Here is a 19,995-nt window from a genome sequence, read left to right on the forward strand (position 1 = left end):
TGTGTGCATGCATTTTTGTTTTCTCTCTCTTTTTCGTGATTAACGCACACATAGTATTTTTACAACTTAATATTTCTGCACGTCTTTACATAATTTTTAATTGATTGAATACCTGTACCCTGTACGTATAGTACATGTTTCATTCACATATTTTATTGAAGTGTACCTTGGTTACATATATGACTTCTGTCAATAAGTTTACAGTCCTGTTCGTTTATTTATTTTACCTTACTGTGAATGCAAAAGAAAAGGGCAGCCAATGCCATGTTCTATGAATTAGTAGGGGTAACATTAGTATAATGTACTGTAAATGTGCTAGCGTGACGAAAATGTTAGGCGATACTGTACTCTAACATAAATTATTTGGTTTTTAAAGGTAATGTATTAAGCTAACTTTTGAAATTAAAGTGCTTTGGGAGCATGATTGGAGTCATATTTAGGGTTTAAACTATCGAAATAAGCACATATTACCATGTTTAGTGACTGCCAAACATCCGCGAATCCTCATTAGCAATGGGTTCTGGAACCTAACCTTGCGAATCTCAGAGGTCTGACTGTATAGGGTTGTGTTGGTTTGAAGACTATCCTGGGTAGTATACTCTCTGAAAAAATGGTATAAATTTGTACCTTTGTTTGTCAGTGGGACTGTACAGTTGTAATTGTACCTTTTAAGGTATAGAAATGGACTGTGAGGAATATCCTAAAGGTACAAACAGCATTAATGGTACAGAAATGTTCCTCAGTACCTTGAAAGGTGCAATTATCTACACCTAAGGCTACAATTGGCAGACCCTTGAGGGTACAGCCCCAGTGACAAGTAAAGGTACCATTTTACACCCCTTTTCTGAGAGTGTAGATGGGACATTAGTCATGGTTCTCAATGAAAAACATACCATATTAAGGGAACATAAATGTTTTTTTTCCATGTTCAACCTACATACCTATTCCTGTGGATGAACATCTTCAGTCATTGACCAACATGTATGTACCTTTATAAATGTGTATCAATATGTAGCAGAATTACAACTGTATATCTATGTCTGTATCACTCTGTCAATAGGTGTGTGTTATGGAGTCATTGTTACTCCAATTAATTTATCAAATAATTTCTCTATGTTGGCATTGCATCCAGATTTCAGGACCTGACATCTCCTCATATGATCTGGCAGCAGACATTTGTGAACAGTGTTGAAATATATTAGCGTTCACCTCCAGTACCCTGCAAAGGTCTTATGCAGTCTCAAAGGCAATGTTTCAACCTATGTGTCTGGGAAGTAAAAATAAATTGGCTCAGAAAAAAAACACACAGTTAAATTTCAGAAGATATGCCAATTAAGAGTATCACAGAAAAAACTAACAGGGATTTCTTCTCCAATAAGTTACTAATATCTAGTTGGATGGCTAGATGAACGTCACTTCAGTTCCAAAACTTCTCCATAGGGGTACCTCAGCCATTCCATGTATTCCTTGAATTTCACCAATAGCTCACTTAATAAATTATTTAAACTACTGAACAAGTCAATGAGGTATTGATTAGGTATACTGTACGAGGTGCGCTAGTGGTCGAGCTAAAAAATACATGGGTATGTTGCAAATACTGGAGTGATTTTAGCTTTTGAAACGGCTGTGCTAACGCTATGACAGACATCATAGTTTTACACTGACATGATGATTTAAACTTCATTTTCTTTGACTTTTGCACAGTACTGTATATATATAAATGTAAACACGCTGCAGCATTTAATTGGGGAAGGGAAGACATGAAAGGAGAAGAAATGCACTGTAATAGTGCACCGTGACATTAAAACCAAAAAATTCCTTAGTTTATAAAGACAACATTTGACATCAAAGTATCAAGTTTGCCCTGTTCCCAGCTTACTCCTGGTTCAAATGCAATACTTTGAAAAAGACATTTTTTTGAGTCAGATGATAAATGACTAATGCTCCCATATAACAATGTAGAGGCAGAGAGACGGGAGCTGCTAGAATGTAGCTTTAGCTTCTCAGGAAGCCTGTGCTTTTAATTAGATTATTAAAAGCTGAAAGACAATTTCTTCTTCCCCCAGGGGACAGCTCTCCTTACGGCCCCTCTGTTGCTGAAGTGAAAAACAATAAATCATGCAGGCGCATTGTTATCGCTCGGACAAAGGAAACACCGGACAGAGAAAAATGAACTGCTGCAGTGTGAGACCCTCGGGGCTCTGCATATGTACTGGATGCGGCAGATGCCATGCCACTAAGTTACGCTGCAATACTGTTATACAGCAGGCAGGATGACTTGCAGGTCCATTTCTTTAGCCCAGTGGTTCCCTCTTCTTCCAGTTTATGGCTTTGTTCCCCATAACACAAAATACCCACAATAATTAAAAAGAGTGACTCACTACCATTCCCCGTGTCATGCAACTGTGTCTGCTCACTGTCAACACAAAAACTTGTGCAGGAATGTAACAGCCAGAAGCCTGACGGTGTAGTACATAAGCAACCAAGGGTGGTAAGTATAGAGCACAGATATGTAGAGGTGTCCTACATAGAGGATTTAAGCTTTGGTTTGTTAACATTTGGTTTTCGGTGAAGCAAAATGCTGTGGCAGAAACAAGCCATTTTACATCTTTAGCTATTATTGTTAACTTATTAGGAGCTTATTATTTGTGTCATATTGTATTAACTCGATTGTGATGCTAACCGAATCGCCATACCATAAAATAACTACAGTTTTAACACCAAATTAAAGTGTCTGGAGCCATTGGGTGCTAACAAAACTCAGTGCTCTTTGCCATGTTTCCGCTGGGAACATTTCTCTATAGCGGCCGGCTGTGCCAAAATTTTTTCTTGTCATGGCAGAAAACATCTATCCAACCAATCAATCATCGCCTGGAGACTCGCTCTAGAAGCCCAATTCCAACCCCCGTGCAGGTATTACAGAATTCAGCTGGTTAACAGCACTAATAGGCTGTATGACGCTGTCAATTAGCAGACACTCTTATAAAGCTCTAATAAAATGAACTTATGTACTGTAGTTATTTTTCAGGAAAAATATAAAGAGATGAGGTTAGGAGGGGGTAACAACGCGTCCCTCTCCTGACTATCTTTTTCCTTATTCGTACACACACTGCAACCCACTTATATGTCGCAATTTTACCATCATGGTGACGCCTGGGAATGACAGCAAAATGATGAAGTCTACCCTTTAATCTATCCCCAGGCGACCTAGTAACATCAGCGTTGGCTTTCTGAGATGACTACAGTGTGAATGCGAAAGCATAACCGACCCCAAACCGCCCTCATGCCAAACCTCTTGATCCACAGGAAACACTGCTTTGTCATTGATGCTGCAAACATCTAGGATTTCAAAGGGATGTAACACCATTCTTCCACGAGAGATTTCATTTTATTGAAATTGGTAGAAACGGATGCACTATTCTCTGCTGCAGAATCTCCCACAAACTTTCAGGTGGGCTGAGACGTGCAGGCAGGGACAGACATGACACAAGCTTTGCATTGTTTCCACGTTCATCAAACCATTTATTGACCAGTCATGCTGCGTGGATGGGAGTATTGTTACCTTGATCGGTCTCACTTCTACAGAAAGGAAATGATTCACCAATCATTCAGATTGGCTTGGGCCTGAATCATACTATGGACATGCGCCTATATAACAGACCTGCCAGATCTCTGAACCATAAGAAACAAGGTTTCTTCTATTACCTGCCAAATATGTATTTTTATAGAGAAAAGGGTTTACAGACAGCTGCCCAGTGCACCAGTATCTGTAATAAGGCTTTTATGTACCAGTTCAGTCACCTTTCTTAGATTATAGTAGATTATAATTGGTTAAACTGCTATTTCACATTTTTCATTCCCAGCCAAATTATTAACATTTGCATCACTTTTCATCTTGAATGTACGGACATATGTGCTTTTTCCAACAATCAGTTAGGTTAGGTTTAGAGTTTCATACCAACATTATGTTAGTCACTGCTGCTGGTGACCAGTAAGCCCATTGAACACCGTTTGTGTGCTATAATTATCAGGCCTCCCTGAAATACCCCGTAATGCTTCCTTTAACCATGATTACAAAAACAAGAGATTACTGCACCTACTGGGATTTTTTAAACATGACCCTCAGCATGGTGGAATGTTAACTGCTTAATAAAACTCACAAACAACACCTGTGTGGAAGCATCTGTTTAAAATACTGTGTTTACCCTGCATTTACTAATCAGTTGGCTTCATTTATGCAGTTTCTTGATCGTTTCGTACTCCTGCATTTTCATATTATTGAGGAATATTATACGGCTACGCTCTGATTAATAGAAAAGCAGGATAGAAGATGGCTGGATGGACTGATGGATGGATTGATTAAACAGCTGGGTTCCACTGAGCCCAAATCTGTGAAGGTCTGACATACTGAATATAAGCTTAGGTGGAGGATGCTCTTCTTTTGAGGAGCACAGCAATATGACACTAAGGGCTAGGTACATGTGGTTCTACATCATGTCGTCTTACCTCCCAGGTGATGACCAGCTCCGAGCGACTCCCTCCCCCTCCACTTACATTGGCAGGTGTGACCTTAGGCACTAGAGGATGGAATGGAATAGAAATGACGTTTCCTGGGTAACACATTTCAAACGGGAAAAGGCCATGGTAATGTATTCAAATTAGACTCAAACACTTGGATGCACATCAACTTTCTTTGTGGTTTTACTTGGACCTGTCAGAATTTGCATAAAATTGCTCGCGTAAAATGTCTAGCTATACACTTCCCAAAAACTATATATAACTGTTAAAAGAAGAGAAGCAAATGAGAAGTAGTTGTTTATGTAGCTTGTAAGAAACCAAGATTACATGGAAATTGGCTGCATTTTGGAGACAGTGATTGTTATCATTTATCTGCTCTCCTTTGAGTAACTCTAGAATACATTTATATACATTCCTGTATGTTTATTTTCTACACAGCAAAAAAACGCCAATTTGGCTAAAAATCTGTGAGTATTTTAAATTGGACATGGAAAGAATTTTACTATGAATATTTTAGCTGATCATCCATACAAAAACAGCCCAAAGAATATGGCAAAAATAAGAAATTTAATTCCGTCTTACATGCATCTTTGGTGCGCGCTTGTTTTGAAGGCTTGCTGGGCTCCCCGGTGCCCACGCCATTGGTTGCCAGGACACGGAACTCATATTCCACCCATGGGTTCAGTTCTGTCACCGTGGTCATCAGTTGTTGCCCCCCCAGCTCCTCGGGAACTGAGGCCCATGCAGGTACAAACACACACAGACGTTTGTTATCATATCTCTGTAGAGACCATCCATTAATTTCTATGGGAAAAACCTTAACCCCACCCAGCCCTAACCTTAACCATAAGTAATCAAACAAAATACAAGACTTTTGGCATCTTTAGTTTTTTTTTATTTCAGTCACAGATCTTTATCAAACTTCCCCTTGTGTGGACCGAAAAAATAATAGGTTTTTATCACATTGTGGGGACATTTGATCCCCACAGTGTATATAGACATACATTACATATGCATTACTTTCCATGTACAGTACCACCATCACCCATACAAACAAATTAATTTACAAAACAGGAATAAACCTGCTCATAACATGTTCACATATAAAGTAGGGGACATGGACTGATTTGGTGGGTCGCCATACAGACATGGCTAAATCGACAGCACAGACGCTTGCTCTCGCTAAGAAAATGACCGTGCTATTTCAGTTCATGCTTAGCTAACACTTACAGGGCAGTGAGTTCAGCTAGTTTATGCATAGTGCACTGATTGACAACAGCTAACACTCACTGCGTAACAACACTGGACTGCTTGTTTTTCCCTCCAAGTTGACATTAGGCCACACAAGAAACAGCACACATGCAACCGGCCCATCACCTGTGGGCACACGATATCCCAGCAAGGGATATGCGTACCTGTGGTAACGGCCTGCCAGCCAAGGGAGAAGGGGCTCCTGGCTTGGATCGTGTAGGTAGTGATGGGACTCTGGTTGTCCAGACCAGGCCTCCAGGAGAGAGCTACCGTAGTGTCACCAATATCCTCCACAGTGAGGTCAACAGGGGGGCCGGGAGGACCTGAAATGGAAGGGAGATTCTAATTGACAGTTGACAACAGGGCTGATTAATGCAGCCTCTGATATATTACCACAGTACAAACTCCAAAACCTGTGAAAAACAGTCAGCCACATGCTTCTCTAAGCACATGAATTGTATGACTTATGAAATGTTATCATTTTATGACTTTATGGTTTTCAAAGTTGTGATGTGGTGGCGCAGTGGTTAGCACTGTTGCCTGTCACCACTAGGACTTGGGTTCATGTCTCTGCCAGGGTTCCATCTGTTTGGACCTTGCATATTATCTCTGTCATGTCATGGGGTTTTCTCCAAGTACTCCAGTTTCCCCTTCCAGGCCAAAAACATCCTCAGGTCAATTAGAGTTACTAAACTACCTATAATGTGAGTGTGCCATGTGACTGGTTGGTGCCCCATTCTGGGTTGTTCCCTGCCTTGTACCTGTAGCGTCTGGGATGGGCTGCAAACCCCCTGTGACCCTGGAGAGGTCAAGTGGTTACAGATGATGGAGGGAGGGATGGAAGAGCTGACTTTCACATACAAGAGTCTCTGAAATGTATTCAGAATGGTATTAAACAAATGCCTGTATGTGTTAGTGTGCCTTGCAATGGGTTGACACCCCATCGTGGGCTGTTCTCTGTCTCGCACCCACAGGCTCTGGACCCCCTGCAACCCTGAATAGGACAAGCAATTACAGAGAATGAAAGGATGAGATGGATTTAATGATTTTTTAAAAACTTGCTTCCAAAATATGCTGTGCAGTGGCGATGTTCTCATCGACCTAGATTTTGCACACTTTGAAGATGTGAACTACTAAGTGAACAACATAACATTTTTGAAAAAGCCCTGTTACATTTGTGGGTTGGTGGTGACCAGATGTAAGTAAAGTATGGTGCGTTTTAGGTGACTAAGACATCTTTCTTAATATAATCAAAGAAAAGGAAATTGCAACCATTTCAGATGGAAAGCAACGGCATGGTTTTTCATGGTTTTTGCTATCAAACGGCTTTGGTAAACCATGGCAGGTGTTACAGTATAGAGCAAGTGGAAAGTGCTGAAGCAGACACGTCCAAAAAATGGTGGTATGAGAGTTTTGAAGATAAAATGATAATTATTTCTTTTAGAGCAACTAACTCATAGGAAGTCCTCTCCATTTTGAAGTATGTGTCAGGGTCCGTCTTTATCAATCCTGTTGTGTTCACATTTGGTCAGTAGAGGTCTCTGCTGGCCATCCTGTTTCCTTCTCTCTAGTTCCAAATCACTCAGACCTGTCCCTCATCTGGTCCTCATTACCCCTGTATATAGATATCTTCCTGTGTGATGTTCCACAGTACAGTCATTATCGATGACAGTGCTGTTAGATGTTAGTGCTGCCTGTCGGTTCTCCTTCATGGTCAGTCAGTGTTCCTGACATCCTGTTGCCCTGAACCATATCCCACTTCATTTCAATGGGGAAAATGCTAATCTCAACATGACGAGCTTAACCCATACCCAGCCCTAACCATGAATTAACTTAACCATAAGTAACCAAACAAAATATGTCTTTTGGCATTTTTAGTTTTTTGATTGCATTCACAGATCTTTGTGGGGGCATGAAAAATGGTCCCCACAACATGAAAATAACAGGGTTTTATCACATTGTGGGGGACATTCACTTCATCTAAAGGCTGATCTATACTCTCCGTCCATTTCATTGTCACAGTATGAGAAATGGATCTTAATCTCGTGGGATGATGAACGGTAAGTATTATTCCCATGGCATCTATCAATGGAAAAACATCCTACTCACAATTTAACTTTGTCAACATATCAAAAATCCATTTATAATTGGCACAAAACACTAATTGACAGCTAATGTTGAAACTTAGATTCTAGTCAGTGCAGCTGGTCCAAAAATATCCGCAGGTTTGGTGTGATCATACGGTACCTCTGACTTCCACACTGGTTGAAACGGAGACGCTGTCCACTTCAGTCTGCACTACGCAAGTGTATTTCCCAGCATGCTTCAGCTGAATGTTTCTGATCATGATGTCACCTGCTGAGTGCTGCTAAAGGAAACAAACAAGAAATAACCAAGCCAGTTAAAAGTCTGATTGCACACAAGTTCCTTTCCCAGCTACTGAAAAAATTTGGAATCAATCAAGGAAATGCTAGTAATAATAAAAAGCAAGCATCATATTTAAATCAAAATGAGATAAAAGTTCATTGCCGAGTAAAAAGTTTGGATATGAGGATTTAAGGTTTGGCTTCAGGTTGTGTAGTTGGACTGAAGAAAACGACATATGTAGAGTTCCAATGAGAAAATGGAATATTTTAAGATCAGACTACAACTGATACAGCCCTGCATACAGCAAATCCTTACTGCTGTTACCCTCTAGCTGCTATGTATCCTGTTGCATCCACTTTGCTCTCTGCGCCATAATCGCAATTAATTCCTGACACGAGGTCATCAAAGCCTAAAAGCTCTGTTGACAGCAGCGGCAAATCCTGAAAATGTTCACACTGCGTAGATTAATAACATAATAATCAAATCTGTCATCCAAGTATCTCTAGTTATTACTTTATTATGTAATTATCATTCAAATAAATTATCTTCCTGTCATACTGTTCAGGGAGCAAAAAATATTGTTATAATTTTTCTATTCTTGAGTGAAGTATAATTGGAGTTTGAAAGAAAAATAAGGGATTTGGAATTTGAAAGAAGAATATTGACCCTAGCCAACCACATTTCAGATTTTCCAACTGAAAAAGTTAGTTGACTGAATCGCTTAGCTTTGCCTGTTGTCAGATTAAATCCAACGTTTGAATTCAGTACCGAACTTTGTATAAGAAAAATGGTTTCAGAAACTTTTGGAGAAAACAATTCAAAAGCATTTTTCTGTGACCTCTAACTGTTCATAAGAAAATGGTTCCAAACCGCTGTGAGATTACTTTTCAACCCTGACATATCTGTTTATTGGAAAAGGAAAGTACTGATAACATAAATTTCAACTTATAAAATATGACACAGTATGATAATAATTGCCTGAAAACAGTAAGCTTTTTGAGGTGTTCTAATCATTGTGCACACTACTGCATGTGGTTAAAATTAACCTCCTATCGTTCTGAGCATAAATTATTGCAAGCGTATTACACAGAGCTTTCAAATATATTGAAAATCTGAATATGTGGCTGAAAATGAGAAATATTCTGAAATGATTATGACAAATGATGTCAAATCAAACTTTTGATTTTCTCTACATCAAAATATTTTATTTCACATAAAAAAATCTGTATTTGTATAATTATGCTTTTTGTCTTTAAAATGGGGAGTTAACCTGGTTTTGAAAATGATTCAGTGACAAAAAAGGATGAAGATATTTTAAACGAGACCCTCTTCATGTTTTAAGCTAAGATAAGATAAGATAAGACAAGATAAGATAAGCTTTATTAATCCCAAAGATGGGAAATTTGCATTGTTACAGCAGCCAAATGATGATGTTAATCATCAGTGGTGGAAATAGTAGGCACTTTTTAAAAATGTTCTTACCAGCTCATAAAATAAGACTTCATTTAATCTTCACACTTGCATTATTTTATGTGTTCATTTATGTGTTTGCATAAACACAGCAGTTTGGTGGGATCCCATCATACAGATCATGGGCGTCGCCGCCATTAAATCTGAGGTGGACGTGTCCCCCTCACATTTCATAATTATTTGTCTGGACCCCCCCACATTTAACATAAAATGTTAGTTTTATGCCAGTGTGTCCCCCCCCACATTCAAAATGCTTCTGACGCCTCTGATACAGACAGTGTAGACCTCAGCTGAAGACCAAGACCTACTGTAGCACAAAGTGGATTTGCTGCATATTTAAAATGATGGAATGCTTAGGCAAGACGGAATAAGTAGTTCCACCCCATAATTTTGATTAAACCAATGGATATTTGCATGCTGCAGTCATGCAAATAAAATTACAGACTTTGTAGGAAGTCCACAAACCAATCAAATATTTTTATCAGGTGATTTACAAGCTGACTGATGTGAGAGAAAAACAAACACAGACTCATCTAGTTTATGTCTTACCTACATGTCATATATCAGGAGTTTCCCTGCATGACATTCATCTAAGATCCGCTTATGTGTCAGTGTAACACATACATCTGCCTTCATTGGCTCTTTTGCTCAAATTTACTAGGGGAATATAATAAATCTCTGTCCAGTTTTACTGATAGGTTTTGGTCTGTTACCAGAATCATAAATAAATTGAAGGCAATTTTTAACATGGGAAAAAAATTGCTCTCTGACATTCATTATGCATGACTCCCTTTCTCTAGCCGTGGCCACAGTTCTTTTTTTTCCCCCTGATCCTGGAAAGTAATGCCACAGAAAATAGATGAAGTCCATTAAGCGAGGTGTTTTTCAGAGAGCACCTGTCGCTTTCAATCTCACATAGACATCATACATTACGGTCTACTCACGCCGCCCACTTTCTCAAAGTAGCCGCCGTGGGAGCCAAAATGCAGAGGCTGCTGGCCGAAGAACCAGGAGAACTTCAGGTCCAGGGAGGCATCGTGGGACACCTGACAAGGCAGGACGACGCTCTCGCCCACTGTGACATCCAGATTTGTTGGCGGTGTCAGGATGATTGTTGGCTCTACAAAACAAAACAGAACAAAACAAAGCAAAACAAAAAGGTATACTGTGTTATGGGAAAAAGCCAATTAAATGCTCAATAAATAAACATATGCTGCAAACAAGACCTCAACAAGACTCCAGTTATGCTAATTCAGCCAGACACTGTGCTTATGGACTAGAGCCACAGCGTAGTTGACTCTGTGAACCAGCAGTGATTTGTATGTATTACAAAACATGACAGGGACAGGATATTTGCATTAGGAAAAAAAAGATTTTTAAGACGCCCTTTGATCAATAAAAATATTTCATGTCTAGATTCCTAATGTGAAAATCAGCCATTTATGCCAGCACTAACATGAAAGAGAAAAGGGAACCAAGATACGTATTATGCTAAAGCACCCAGGCAATTTGGGCCCCTGAGACATAGTGGAAGGGTTTTCACATGCCCCTCTTTCCTAGTGTGACGAGTCGCTCCTCATATATCGGGTATGATATTTAAATGTTATTCTACAACTCTTTAATGTGCATGTGAGACTTTCATTTTTTAAGACACTTCATGTCTGGAGGGAACACTAGGCAGCTGTATACGATACCTCCCTACATATTTTACCATTAATTATAGTCATCAGTGCTTTAACAGATTTTCCCATGCACAATGAAAGAAGCATTAAAACAATTAGCAAGAAATACAAAAGCATAATGAGATCTTTTAAACTGCAACTGAGGAGGTGTAAATGAGATCCACCAATCACTTTAAAGCACGTCAAATCCTTAAAGAACTAAAGTCGTACCAAGAACCCTATCTTTTGTTATGAAAATGTCTAACCCCTATGAAACGTAATTCAATCTTCCAGCTTCAGATCTGAAATCTGTCCCTAGGCTTATTTATTAATCGTATTTAGTTGACATTATTTCCAGGTGGTCTACCTCTAAATTCTGAACATGTTTATGATTTATCTGCACTGATAGATATGGGTGACTCCACAATCATGGTGCCGTATGCATTCAACTGAAATAAAATTTTCCAATATGCATTTTAAGTAATTGCAAAAAATATTTTACAATTAAATTAAGTATCCTTCATGACAACATGCATATAAGTAGTAAGATGAAAAAAAAAGATCAAAATCTAACTGCACGATTTGAGAAAACAGCATTTTTGCACGTCCCTCTGATCTCCAAACACACTGTACCTGGAAAAATAAATATTAAAATGCCTCAAAAATCTTCTGTTTGGATTATGGTGTAGATTCATGGAACATTTCAGGCTTGAGACATATTTGATCATGAGTAATTCATCATAAGTTGTTAATATGTATTTTAGTTGTTCTCATAATATTGACTTTAACAAAACAAAACAGAGAAAACAGGAAACAAATCCGCTTCTGTGCACAAAGGTAAATAAACTGCTGGGACTGCTTCTACAACCAGACATTACACTACTTTGTTTCATGAGACCCTAGTTGAGAAAATTCAAAGCAAATATAAGTAAGCAAACTAGGATTAACAAAAGTAAATTATTTCAAAAACAATCAGAAAAAAAAACGTTTAAAAGATTTTCACAGAACTCCTGAGGATTTTCAGATGGGCAATAGGATTGGATACATTGGGAGATATGATCCAAGTATATATACATAAGATTCTAACAGGTCTGGATGCTGTTCAGCCAAATGGCTACTTCAATATTAGTTTAAATACTAGAACTCGTGGCCATAAGTGGAAATTAGCAGGAGAACATTTTAAAACGAATTTGAGAAAGCACTTCTTTACACAACGTGTAGCTAGAATATGGAATAGTCTCCCTGTTAGTGTAGTGCAAGCTAAAACCTTTGAAGTCAAAGCTAGATAAGATTTTAACAACTCCTATTAGTTAAGTTCTTCCCAAACAAACTTAATGGTCCGAAAGGTTTCCTCTCGTTTGTAAATTTCTTATGTTCTTATAATCCAAGATTTAAGAGTTTGTTTGTCATATGCAAAGTAAGCAGTTCCCCTATGCAATGAAAATATCACTCCACGTGTCCTCCTAGTAAACACGAATTAAACACAAAACACAGATCACAAGTACAAATTAAGGTGCATGCAGTAAAACAATAAATACAATTACAATTATAACAATAAAAACGTAGAAATGGTGCAATGCAAACATATCAAATGAGTGGAGGAGAGAAACAGAAGAGACTGCTGGCCATTCGTATGTGCCAGGATTTTAGTGCAAAAAAAAAATCAGCACCTCATTGGTCGACTGTGTTGACAGAATGTGTAGGGGTGAGGGTTAGTGGACAAGAGTCATTCACAAGCCTAAAAGCCTGTGGGTAACAACTGTTCTGTAGTCTTGTGGTCCTTGATTTCACACTCTTGTAGTGTCTTCCTGATGTAAGAGTGTGAATAAGCTGTGCTGGGGGTGGGTACTGTCCTTTATGATGCTACTGGGCCTCCTGATGACCCAGGTGTGATAAATGCTCTCCAGAGCTGGAAGAACTGTCACTCAGATGGTCTGGATAGTTCTTATCATCCACTGTAGGGCGTGGCTGTCCTGTGAAGAGCGGTTTGCCAAGCAGACCGTAATGCCGCTGGTAAGAATGCTCAACATAGTATCCCTAGAGAAACCGCTAAGGATTCTGAAAGGCATGCCAAATTTCTTAAGCCTTCTCAGGAGGTAGAGACACTGTTGAGACTTCTTCAGCACTTGATCATTGTTGTGATCACCGAGTGAGATCCTCGCTGATGGGAACGCCAAGTAAATTGAAAGTTTTCACTCTCTCCATTGCTGCCTCATGAATGTGCAATGGTGTGTGCCGCATCTGCCTTTTCTGTGGGTCCACAATCATCTCCTTTGTCTTGCTGGCATTGTTCTATCATCATTCTTTACCTTGGAAAGATTTGTACTTACCTACCTCAAAACAGTCACTGACCCGCCACCAACCTTCTTTCAGTTTGCACATACTTGTAATTGTTCTGCAAATGATGAAATCAACATGGGACTTCACTACATCCTATAGCACCTACATTAGCCAGGATCCCACATATGAATACTATTTGTAGTTGATTTCAGCTCTGTGTTCAATGCTGTAATTGCATAACTACTTAAACAAAGCCTTTCTGGCTCACTGTACCTGATTTCCATCTGTTGGTGAACCACTGGCTGACAGGAGACAGTACGTAAGGCTTAGAAAACGCACATCAGACATTCTGGCCCCTATTTAGCTTCTGATCCAAAGTGGCATCAGGCACAATGCAAGTGTCTTTTGCTAGCATGATCCCAATGCAGTTTCCATTTACCAGATCTATCACCACCAGATCTATCACCTCCATCCTATAGTCTCATCACTCCAGTAATCAGTCCAATGACTATGGTATCATTAGCAAATTTTATGATAACTGTGTCTTTGTGGGAGTCAATGCAGTTATAGGTGAAGAGGGTCTATAGAAGGGGACTTAGTACACAGCTCTGTGGGGGTCCCTGGGTTTGTAGTCTGTTTTTTGGTGATGCGGTTCTCAATTCAGCCCAGGCCGAAGAAGAAACCTACATCTCATACTCTCTGTTTTGTGTACTCCTGGTGTAATGCAACCATACTTGATTGTGAAACAAGCATGTCCAAACTACATATAAATCTTGGCTTCAGTGTGTAAAAGCTCCACCTTTTGAAAGTCAATCTAGAAGACTTTGTGGATGCCATCACTTGCGACACTGAAAGTTTAAATTGCAAGTATTGGGAGGGTTCTGGCTTTAAGGACTTCTCTTGCTCAAACTCTATGCAGTAGAATGTAGAGAGTTCTGTCACCAGTGGACAACTGTATAGAATATAACCTTAGAACATAAAAATAATGCTAACAATGGAACCTGAAACATCACAATCAAGAAAGCGTTCCAAAACAGAACATCCGAACATGCTCCCAATTAGTATAAATGATGCGCATTTAAGATCTACCATAAGGCTTCACCAGTCAGTTAGGCAGTTATTCTTGCCCATGGTCAACTTGGTTGTGTATTCTGTTAACCTGGGGCTTGTGGGCTATGTAAAAAAATCTTTGTTACTGAAGGGAAATACAACTTGCATGGTCATTCTTTTGTAACAAATCGAATATATTGTGACATGTAACCTTTAATTTCTTAAAACATAGCATCTGAGTGGCCAATCTGTGATTGATTTAATATGCTTTAAAAATATTTACACAATTGCATAAGTTTTGGTAACAGAGCTGACTAAAATGCAGTACATGTACACACAAACAAAAAACTTGCAAAAAATGTACTATTATTGCCTAAGGCGTGATGCAAATCCAATTTAAGTAATTTTGTCTGAGATAATGTGAATTATGATCAGGCCTGGCAACTCCACTATTACAAGGAACTTGTCTTGGTATTTTGCTTATGACGGCACATAAGAACCAGAGAAGAGAGTATAGGTGGGAGTACAATAAAACAACAACATTGAAATGTGAAGTACAGTGCTCCAGTAATAATTAAGTACTTTTGTAGTAGCAAGGGGCGGCATGGTGGTGCAGTGTTTAGCACTGTTGCCTCGCACCTCTGGGACCCGGGTTTGAGTCTCCACCTGGGTTACATGTGCGCAGAGTTTGCATGTTCTCCCCATGTCGTTGTGGGGTTTCCTCGGGGTACTCTTGTTTCCCCTCATAGTCCAAAGACATGCTAAAGCTAATTGGAGTTACTAAATTGCCCGTGTGTGAGTGTGCTCTGTGCTGGGCTGGCCCCCCGTCCTGGGTTGTTCCCTGCCTTGTGCCCATTGCTTCCAGGATAGGCTTCGAACCCCCTGCGACCCAAAAGGATAAGTGGTCTTGAAAATGGATGGATGGATGGATGTAGTAGTGAGTGTGTACTGTCAGTTATTCAAAAGAGTCACTGCTGGGTGAAAGAAGATATTTTTTGTGTGTCTTGAAATCATGAATTTTTGTGACTAGAATCAAGGTAATGATCCTGCCTGGTCATTTTTTTGCCCCTGAAGATGTAAAGTTCCTGGAGGGAGGGCAGGTCATAGGTGACAATCTGCAGACCTGCAGACTTAGATAATGCGTCTGGTGAGTTAGGTCCTGTCCTGTGTTGTGGTGGACCGAAAGTGATGATGTAAAGATGGACAAACTCGATGGCAGGGTAGTGATAAGACATCATAGTCCGAGAAGGTTTGAACTTTTTCAGCTAATTCAGGAAGTACATGCTCAGTTGTGTTTTCTTAATGATGTGGTCAATATTGTTCTCCTACCTAAGATCTTGGGAGATTATTGTTCCCAATGCAGTTTCGGTTTACCTGTCCAGCACCCACGTCATTTAAGTAACAAATGTAATTGTATTAAATGAACTAATGTATAAATGTATTGGTCTGGCCCTTTGAAACTGATCACACAGGATGTTTTACCCCCTAAGACTTGTGCCCAGTGTGTGATAACACTTTGTTTCATTTGATAGAACGAGCAGAAGACAAGTGGTTCTCATTGTGCCAAGGACTGCCAAATATCTGATTTCCCCTTAATTACATACTACTTTGATATTAAGTAGTAACATAGCTTTATATCACCTCTCTTTAAGCAGACATTTAGATGTTTAGGCATTAAATTTTCGTGCAGGCTCTTGCTGGACATTCACAAGACTGATGAGGAATTTCACTTCACACATGAACAGATCCATTTCCTCTCCAGAGAAACATTCTTTTCATGGTAAATCCACCACTACAATAGTAATTCACCGAGATGAAAGCACACCTGGCTTTTAAAGGGAATTGCAGATGACATTGTGATTGATTTACAGCTTGTTGTGCCCCAAACACACCCATGGCTAATTACTTCCCTTTTGGACCATGTGCCTGGTGCAGCGACTATTTTTCTGCTGTTAAACTAGCAAAAGCAGGTTGGCCACACCCTAAAGGAACTTTCGCATCAGACCGGGTGCTTTAGATCGTTAAAACAGGGCCCAATAAACAGCATCTTCAGTGACCCAACCCATCTTATGACTCAAATGATCTGACTTCCAGAAATTTACAATTAACACACAGTAATCTCTTATATACAATATTGATAAGTCTGCGTAGAGACAAAAGGTACATGTTTCCTGGTGCATTTATAACAGCTTGAAGCTTAATTCTCTGAAGGTGGTAGAGAAGATTGAGGACTTCAGGGGAACTACTCTCTACCCTCCTTGCCATCCACAATTTAGGCATTAATAAAAAAATCTTCAAATCCTGGGAACGATAATCTCCCAAGATCTTAGGCAGGAGAACAATATTGACCACATCATCAAGAAAACACAACTGAGCATGTACTTCCTGTATCAGCTGAAAAAGTTCAAACCAAGTCTGCAGGTCTGCAGATTGTCACCTATGACCTGCCCGAGCTGCATCTGTCCTGATCCTACTGGACCACTTTGCAGCTTTTGACACAGTTTATCACCAAATCCTTCTGGCCCCTGCTTCTCAACTTGGCGTCATAAGGATCTGGTCTGTGCTGGTTTGACTCATACCTGTCAGACACATCATAACAACCGATATTCCCCAAGGCTCTGTCCTTGGTCCTTTCCCTTTCTTTCTTTACATTAACTCTCTACAGTAGGTCAGCTTCTCCTACTACTCCTACTACATCAGTCACATCCAGATCTACTTGACCTTTTCTCTTGATGACATCACAGCCTCTGCTCGGATTTCGAAATGCAGATTATTTTGTTCCATTTCAGTTATCCGTTCAGTTGCACTTCATGCACGCAGAGCTGCAATTGACTATATATGATGACAAATAAAAGAGACAAATTCTTAGGAAGAATGGAAGGACTTGCACTTCATAAAAAATGATTCCAGGAGAACTTTTTCAAAAGCACTGTCACATTTTTACATCAACCTTTATTAAAATAGAAGCCGATTACTGCTCCCATTTTTCTCCCGGAGAGGAGCAACTTGCAATCTGCTCTTTAGAGTTGAAAGCCAGACAGCTGCTGTGCTGTCTGTGAGAGGAGTGGGAAGTCCCCCACGCTGAAAAAGCAGCACAGTCCCATACATTTACAGTACCTGTACTCCTTTAATGCCGGCTCCAACGGCATCGACCAAATTTGATGGCATCAACAAAAAAAGACAAAACTGAAAGGAGCACCAGAACAGAAGTGAGTGAACTATGACCTAAAATTTATTCTGTCCATTTATCTCACATCAGAAAAATAGGTACAAATGCAAATTTCAGATGATAGGAAACTGACTATGGCATAGAAAGCTTCACAGTTAGTATCAGTGTCATGTATAGCTCATCAATTTAGAATTTTAAGACAATAAAAGTATCAGTGTTGCAGAAACATTAATTGATTTATCAAAGGTAGCTATATTTACTATAGCTACCTACTGTAGGACAGGTAGGTTATTAAGATACTTCATGAGATAGTACCCTTATAGAATGGGATCTATTAGTCCCAGAAGTAAAACTTCTCTCCGACTCTCAATAAATCAGATTACTGATAGTTGAGATAACAGCTCACTTACCAATAAGGGGCATAAGTAATTGCAAACTAAGTACTCCTCATTTTAACATTTACACTCTAAGTAACTTGCATTAAGATAAAAAACAGGATAACACCTCAAACAACTGATAAGGGGAGCTTTGAAGTTAAGGAAATGCATGGTTTCAGATGTACTATTTTCAAGTAGATGAAGATGAGGAGGAGGGTTTTAGACTTGGGGCTCTTAAGGTTCCAGGGCTTTCCAGGGTTGGCATCCATGTGCCTCAGCACCAGATCTTCACAAGCTGGGTCACTGTAAGCATTTAAACACTTGACCCCTTTGTGTTAGCTTGCTTAGACAAGATGTCCTTCTTTCTTCATGAATGAGCAACTCAAGGACATGGGGGGAGGGGGGTGAACATTGATCACACAAACAGAAGGGTCATAATACTACTTTCAGTGAAGGGTCTCTCACCTCACTGGGTTGAAAAACTTGCTGGGCAAGACCAGGAAATATGGTATTAAGAGACCTGATAATATTTTTTACAGTATCTGCTGTTGTTGAAATATAAGATACTTCAATAGACAAAATCTCCATGTCTCCTGGCGACGAGTTTGAACTGATATTCCATACATAATCATAGATAGATCTGAAAGATATTTAAACTTATTCTGCTCTCTATCATGTTATAAAGGAAAAATATTTCCTTGTCAAAGTGCAGCTTTACCAATTGGTCAAATGGGATGACTCTGAAAGTGATATTATCTGAATGTCCCCCATTTCAAAGTGAGAATCATTCTTTGACCTTCACTGGAGTTAGATGAATATATTCTAAAAGCCCTTTTTATTATTTACACTGGGAATAAAAAGAGCTGCAACCACATATTCCAGGATCAAAGATGAATGAAACAGAAGGATCAAAATAGCTTACAAATACCCCTGAAAGCTTTGTGTTGACATTTGTAGGGGAACAGAATATATGATGGTCACATTAAGGGATATTAGTATGATAATATGATGTTCATGTTTCTGTCACCAACTGCATCCTAGAATGCAATGGAGAACGATATACAGCTAATTTTAATCATATAAGTAAACTGATAAATAATAAAAGCAGTAACTGGCGACACTACTGCTCACAACCAGCCAATGTACAGATATATACAGTAAGTAAAGTCCGAATCAGTGAAACAGTATATAATTGTACATGTTATTGTGGCGCTAGATGACCTGAGCTAAGTCAGTCCAGTTCATGTCAGTTATTTGTTTCTAATAATTAACGGAGACCCCTTGTCTGTGACATCTCTCCCCTTGTGTGTGACATCATTTACCTTGCCTGTGTCATCTCTCCATTTGCCTGTGACATCTCTTCCCTTGCCTGTGACGTGTCTCTCTTTGCCTGTGACATCTCTCCCCTTGCCTGTGACATCTCTCACCTTGCCTGTGACGTCTCTCCCTTTGCCTGTGACATCTCTCCCCTTGCCTGTGACATCTCTCACCTTGCCTGTGACGTCTCTCTCTTTGCCTGTGACATATCTTACCTTACCTGTGACATCTCTCCCCTTGCCTGTGACATCTCTCACCTTGCCTGTAACATCTCTCACCTTGCCTGTGACATCTCTCCCCTTGCCTGTGACATCTCTCACCTTGCCTGTGACATCTCTCACCTTGCCTGTGACGTCTCCCCCTTTGCCTGTGACAACTCTCCCCTTGCCTGTGACACCTCTCACCTTGCCTGTGACATCTCTCCCCTTGCCTGTGACATCTCTCACCTTGCCTGTAACATCTCTCACCTTGCCTGTGACATCTCTCCCCTTGCCTGTGACATCTCTCACCTTGCCTGTAACATCTCTCACCTTGC

The 19,995-nt window shown here is 39.7% G+C and overlaps 1 protein-coding gene across 2 annotated transcripts in view; it reads right to left on the reverse strand.

Annotated features, from left to right (window-relative positions):
- cntn3a.1 (contactin 3a, tandem duplicate 1) overlaps window positions 1–19,995 on the reverse strand; it is a 153,617-nt gene that overhangs the window by 12,119 nt on the left and 121,503 nt on the right. Inside the window, exons 13-17 of one of the 2 annotated variants that reach the window (XM_049016174.1) lie at window positions 10,551–10,726; window positions 8,017–8,134; window positions 5,934–6,092; window positions 5,101–5,250; window positions 4,507–4,577 (exon numbers count right to left, since the gene is read on the reverse strand). In XM_049016174.1, the coding sequence (XP_048872131.1) occupies window positions 4,507–4,577; window positions 5,101–5,250; window positions 5,934–6,092; window positions 8,017–8,134; window positions 10,551–10,726 (674 nt within the window). Of the gene's footprint in view, window positions 1–4,506; window positions 4,578–5,100; window positions 5,251–5,933; window positions 6,093–8,016; window positions 8,138–10,550; window positions 10,727–19,995 lie in introns of both variants that reach the window. The other variant, XM_049016173.1, reaches the window with a different exon arrangement.

The sequence above is a fragment of the Brienomyrus brachyistius genome, chromosome 6 (genome assembly GCF_023856365.1).
Source record: "Brienomyrus brachyistius isolate T26 chromosome 6, BBRACH_0.4, whole genome shotgun sequence".
NCBI classification, from domain to species: domain Eukaryota; kingdom Metazoa; phylum Chordata; class Actinopteri; order Osteoglossiformes; family Mormyridae; genus Brienomyrus; species Brienomyrus brachyistius.